Below are 6,405 nucleotides of genomic sequence, written 5' to 3'. Positions count from 1 at the left end.
TGGAAGTAGGTAAATCATACCTATTGATGATTGACTGGACAATATAAAGAGAAGGATGACCAAGTCGAGCATGCCAAGCTGGTTTATTTGTGCGTTCACCAACAAAAGCTTTGATTGAAAAACTTTGAAGATAGTAGAGGCCATTTTTGATTCTCCCATAAAACACAATAGCATTTATTCCTTTATCTTTTATAAGATAATGATTATGATGAAACTCAAAAATGACATTGTTATCAAGACAAAACTGATGGGTAGAAAGTAAATTTTTAGCGATAGTTGGAACATGAAAGATATTGCGCATGTGAAAAGTTCGATTAGATAAATGAATAAATGTGTTTCCAAGATTAGCAATTTGTAAACCTGAGCCATCGCCTACTTGAACCGTATCTGAGCCATAATATGACATTACGTCTGTAAGGATATTATAATCCGATGTGACATGATGAGTTGCTCCAGTGTTAATATACCAATCAATAGATGAAAACTCTGGGGTTTTACCGCAAGTAGGCACAGATGAGAGAGCTTTATGATATGCTTGTGAAATAGACGGTTGTCTTGAGACTGTAGAACCACCAATGAAATTTGAGGCAAATCTTTGAGGGCATAGATTTCCAGGATGACCAATGATGTGACAAATTTGACATTTTACCCGAGAGTAATCAAATCTTTTAGGGCATAGATTTCCAGTATGGCCAATGATGGGATAAATTTGACATCGGACTGAATTTTGTTTTTGGCCTCCTTAATAGTGTTGAGTATTTGACATCTAAAGTAAAATAACTTATCTTGTAGAGAGACTGGATCGTCGGAAAGGGGGCCTTTCGCCTGAAGAAACTCCCCTTGGAGGAAATAGAAGCCTTGGCTGGAGCAACCACTTGTTGTCGACGTCGAGATTTGGCCGGCGTTCGGTGGACAGCGGCGGTAGCACAAAAAGAGAAGCCCTTTTGTCGTCTTGTTTTGCGGTTTCAAAAAAAGAAAAGAAACTCCTCTTTTGTCTTGGGCGGTGGCAGAAAAAGGAAGGGAAGAGGATTTGTGAGGGAGAATTAAGAGAAAGCGAAGGAACGAAGGATCATGGCTCTGATACCATGTTAAAAGAAAAATAGAAAGAAGATAAAATAGGAGAGTAATAATTAATCTTATTGTTTGTTTATATTTGCCCTCGAGACAATACAATATATATGATTTAAATAAGTACTCGGTCAATTAATCAATTAATAAATAACAGCATAATTCTAAAAATTATTTTGAGAATTATATTATTCTAATAATTATAACAGAATTATTAAAATAATCCTAAAATTAATTTGAATTGATTTGATGATTTGATCCGATCAATTTTGATAATTTTTTTTTATCTCTTTTATCGCCATCCTTAGTAGGGCAAACAAAGGTGAGGGTGACACCTGGCCTGGCTAACGGCCCGACCAAGTCAGGCATACGACTCAATCGCGCTATCTCCTGTGGCACTCAACTTTGCATCGCCCAACACTATTATCTATGCATGTGTTGGGTGATAGGGCATGTACAGTGGCTAACGTGCCCTGGTTTCTTATTCATGTGGAGATTCACTTCCATCCTCTATATCAGATGCTACGATGGTAGGTAAAGATATGATTGTCTTCTCACGTGCAAATGCCACTCTTGTCCCTTAGTTATTAGCTCTCCTCATTTCTTTTTTTATGGCGCATCGGCAAGCCCTCACTTCTAGCCCAGCGCCGACTTGATCGTAGAGATCACGTCGGCATCTGCTGACACTTACGGACTCGCATGACTTTGATGCTTGATCGATCGAGAGGACAGACGCAACTACAACACTGAGTTTTCTGTGAAATGTTATACGCTGATCTTAAGTGTCCTACACAGTCAGTCTCAGAATCATTTATAGAGAAGTAAATCAGGAAATCAAGAAAGTCACCGTATGAAAAGGTATTTCTTGCATGTTTAACTTCAGAATTCTGATGGGATCCAGTGTATCCGTACAATGGCATCAAAAAACGAAATAGACAAGGAGAGATCGAGTGGTGTGAGCACGTTGAGTAGGACACATCCCAGATAATTTCTTTTTCTATCTTCCTTCAAATTTCACAATAATATCTTTGAATCTATCATCTTCTCTACTTTAATCTCCAAGTAAAAGGGGGAAAAAAACCTTGTTGTCCAACTGTTTTCCTTAGATCACAATGCATTTATTTAGTCCACAAGATCACTTCCTAACTGTGAAACATCATAATAATTAAGTTTTTGTTTTGTTTTGTTTTGTTTTGTACACAACTCAAGCAACTAAATTCACAAAGTTGAGTCATGGTCCAGACTACTGGTTTTGGAAGTCGAAAGCAATCTGCTTGTGCCGATCCAAATCGTTCAAATTCTTCGTCTCATTGTATTCATCCTCATCGTCGTCGTCGGTCCCCTCAGAGTTTGTCCTCCTTCCAGTCTCTTTCTGATGCGTTGTAATCCGGCTATCACCTTCATCTTCTTCCCCTGTCAGCGCACTTATGACCTTGACACACACCAAGAATTTCCTTAATCCTCCTTGAACTCACCCAATGAAAGATGCATTACACAGGAAGACCTTCACTTTAGATACGCAGTAAAAGTTTATCATGCATACGTGAACTTTAAATTACTAAATGAAGATACTGGATCGGATCGGATCGAACAAAGGACGACATCTGAATTGGGATGAATTAAACTGAAGAAATCTATTAATATGTAGATGCATCATCAGTATACCTTGCTCATGCAGGGGCGCATAACAGGAGAGTGCTGAATGCATGAGCGCGCCGTGTTTGCTGCACGAATTAACTGCATTTCGTCGTAAGAATCACCCAGAGAAGGATCGACCAGCTCCTTGATCTTGTCCTGCTCGAGCAGTGGCTTAGCCTGCAACAAGGCCATATCTGTATCTTACTTAACCATTTAAAGAAGAAAAAGATTAATAGAACAATCAGAAAAAATTTATTTATATTATTAACAATGTTCATCATTTATCTTTAAAACTCTAAATATATATAAAACAAATCAAAATTAATAAATAATATTGTATTATCAAACTCTATAATCAACCAAATAAATTTAAAATATAAAACTCTCAATAACATTTAAACGATTAAGTCAAGTCAAGTCAAACTTAACCAAACCCAAGTTCATAAAAATTAAATCAAACCAAATTAAATCTGAATAATCATTAATTCAATGATTTGGTTCATTTTAAACTCGGTATAGCTACCTTTTCAAATAAATTTGAATACAACAAAACTAATTCGGCTAATTGACTCATTTGCAACCCTAGAAATAAAGCTCAACAGATCGACCTACCCACATCGACAGGCTCTCCTGCTCCGAAGTGATGGCCCTGCGGCCGGTGATGAGCTCGAGCAGCAGGATGCCGAAGGCAAACACGTCGGTCTTCTCGTCGACAACACCATCGGTGCAGTACTCAGGAGCAAGATATCTGCTTGGAAGAAGAAGAAGAAGAAGAAGAAGAAGAAGAAGAAGCAGAAGAGTAGCTAGAGTTCAAAACAAAGTGCTTGATACACGAAGTGTGTTTACAGACCCAAATGTGCCTTCAAAGTTTGACGATGTTTGGTGTGTTACTTGATCTGGCAGCCACTTTGCAAGCCCAAAATCGCATATCTGGTTGACAAATCGCCGGAATTTTCAGTTATCTAGACGAGAGAGAGAGAGAGAGAGCGAGCTAGATTTTACATGAATATATACTTGAATCTCGATCGATACCTGCGGTTCAAAGTCCTCAGTGAGCAGTATGTTGGCAGCTTTAATATCGCGATGAATGATGCGTCTTCGGCACCTCTGATGGAGATACTCGAGCCCCTTCGCCGTCCCCACGGCGATCCTGTATCGTTTCTCCCAGTCCAGTCTCTCCTCCGACTCTGAACCAGTATAATTAACGATCGTCTACCAGACGAACAGTCGTCCCAAATATATCTAATTTTGCTTCTTACCGTGAAGAAAGCTTTCCAGACTTCCATGCGGAGACAGGACGAAGACGAGATGCATGCCCCCTTCCACCTCGGCTCCGATCAGCTTGGCTGTGTTTGGGTGATTCACGTGGACTAGAATTCCCATTTCGGATAGGAAATTCTGAGTAATTTCATCGCTCGTGCCCTTGGCGATCCTTTTTACCGCCACGAGCTGGCCATCATCTAGACATCCTCTGTAAATCTCTGAGAAGCCTCCTTTCCCTATCAGATTCTCTGCGAATATAATCGACATGAAAATTTCCGGTTAATCAATCCTACAAACAAATAATTAATCATTGTTTGAATGAGATGATCATATAAATATATATATATTTATATATATAGATACGGGATGCACCAGGGCTGAAGTGGTCGGTTGCCTTCTCGAGCTGAGAAATGGTGAAGTTTTCGCAAGAAGGCATGACGAAGAAAGGCGGCGATGATTCTTGGTTTTCGGAGAGGCTTTTGCTGCTGCTCCTCCTCCCTGTTTTGGAGTGCTTCGCCATGCCGAAGGGAGGGAAGCTGGAGAAGCGTCTGAAGGATTTGTGCCTCCACAGGTGGAAGAAGCCGTGCCACAGCGAGTCGATTCGGTCGATTTGGGTTTCCTCGCTGGAAGTGCTCTCCTTGGGGCTCGTCTCCAAGCCTTTCAAATCTGCATATCGAAATTCGTAAGGAACAGAACGGCGTCCGTTAATTAAAGCGAATTATAACTAGAAGCGAGACGAGACGAGACGAGACGAGAATATAATTGCCTGGAGCAGAGAGGGAGGTGGGTAATCTCGAGCCATGGCGTTCGCGCGCTGGATTGACGGGTTTCCCATGCTTTGGAGGTTTCCTACTGCACAATCTGAATCCAAGAACAAGTTTAAACAAATAAACAGACTAACAAAAAATGAAGGGAATTGAAATAGTTTGGAGCTGCTGAAATTAAAATACCTGCGAAGTGCGTGGCTAGTGCATTCCCCAGTATCCTCCATTTTATGCCTCCAAGAAAACAATGGGATAAAAGTCGGAATCATTCTTCTTCTTCTTCTTCTTCTTCTTCTTCCTCCTCCTCCTCCTCCTCCTCCTTGGCTTGGCTTCTTTGCTTGCTAAATATGTAGCTTCAGCCAAATTTATGCGCCGAACGCTGTCCTCTCTCCGCAAATAGTCGAGTTTGTTGTGTTGGAGGAGAGAGATGGGATCAATGGCAGAAATGGCGAGCGGGAGAAGAAGAAGAAGATTGGTTGCGACCTTCGCTCTCCTCCTCCACTCGATAAAACGTTGAGAGGCAGGCGACGCGAGAAGAGGCCGAGACAATCTGCAGAGTGCGAAATTATAATCTACCCAATTAATCTGTAGGAATTATATGAACAATTTATTAAAATGATTAAATTTATGATTTTCTCTTTAAAAAAAAAAACAAATATATGACCTTCTTCTTTACATTTTAAAATGGACCCGGACTAAAATTCAGGTAGGCTAATACGTGTTTCCGTCCTTGTTCGTAAGGCCTATAATATATATATATATATAAATAAATAAAGGTAAATATGAAAATTGTAGATGGTCCATGGGAGGGTATTTCCACGGCTATTATTGGAATTCAACCTTTACATAAAAAGGTGCTGCTGTAATTTCATTCTGCATGTGCCAAATCAACTTGGGATAGATAAGGTTAGCAGGACAATATAGTGAAAGAAAAATTTAATTCAAGTGGGGGCATCTACCTCTATTAAAGCATGGCACCTATCAGCTTTAAGATTCATGCACTAAGCTGTGTTGAAAGACGGGGACGTCTCGAAAATATAATCACTTCTTACTGCAATTTAAGATTCATACACTACTATTATGCATAAAAGCTTTTTTTTTTTAATAAATGCATAATTAAGATTGTTTTTATCATAATTTTATCACAGATGAGCGTTAAAATGAATAGCAAAAAAAAATTAAGTACCCTAATTTTTTAAATTTTATCTAGAACCAACAAAGTTTAACATTGAATTTTGAATTCAAGCATTATATATTCAGTTATCCTGTTCAGAATCTGAGTCAGATGAAAATCGGATGACCTGTTGAGGAGGAGAGGTGACTAAGATACCCTTCTCATATGTGCGTACAAGGATAGACTCTCATGTGGTGCTGATGGACGACGATGACTGAGCCGGTAGTACCTGAGCTCTGCGCACACTCAGACAAACACACAGACGTTAGAGGCCAGAAACTATGAAAAAAATCCCCGGAGCAAACCCTCCGACGCTCAAGTCAAGTACTTTTTTCCCAAAAGAACAGTGTATGAAGGAGAAAGAAAGTAGAAGACAAGTGCGAATATACGAGAAAGCGTACCTACTCAAGGGAGAGAACTTCCCTTTTTATATGATAGTGCGTACCTCCGGAGGTTGACCGATGTCAGAGAATGTCAGGTGTCAAGCCCTGCCGAGTG

The 6,405-nt window shown here is 39.9% G+C and overlaps 1 protein-coding gene across 2 annotated transcripts; it reads right to left on the bottom strand.

Moving 5' to 3' along the window:
• Positions 1–2,131: 2,131 nt before the first annotated feature.
• LOC122042293 (receptor-like cytosolic serine/threonine-protein kinase RBK2) lies at positions 2,132–5,294 on the bottom strand. 2 transcript variants are annotated; one of them, XM_042602327.1, is made up of 9 exons: positions 4,920–5,294; positions 4,736–4,830; positions 4,342–4,635; positions 3,966–4,217; positions 3,739–3,893; positions 3,557–3,636; positions 3,319–3,454; positions 2,734–2,883; positions 2,132–2,500 (listed from the first exon to the last, which is right to left on the bottom strand). In XM_042602327.1, exons 1-9 carry the CDS (start codon positions 5,000–5,002, stop codon positions 2,312–2,314), a joined length of 1,434 nt encoding a protein of 477 aa, XP_042458261.1. In that variant the 5' UTR covers positions 5,003–5,294; the 3' UTR covers positions 2,132–2,311. The 2 variants fall into 2 exon arrangements, 1 of the variants encoding a protein (XP_042458261.1); XR_006129196.1 differs by having other exon boundaries at positions 2,361–2,500; positions 2,734–2,900.
• Between the last annotated feature and the right edge of the window lie 1,111 nt (positions 5,295–6,405).

This window comes from Zingiber officinale, chromosome 2A, assembly GCF_018446385.1.
Source record: "Zingiber officinale cultivar Zhangliang chromosome 2A, Zo_v1.1, whole genome shotgun sequence".
Taxonomy (NCBI): domain Eukaryota; kingdom Viridiplantae; phylum Streptophyta; class Magnoliopsida; order Zingiberales; family Zingiberaceae; genus Zingiber; species Zingiber officinale.
Note: the sequence above shows the minus strand (reverse complement) of the source record. Positions and strands in the feature narration are given on the sequence as shown.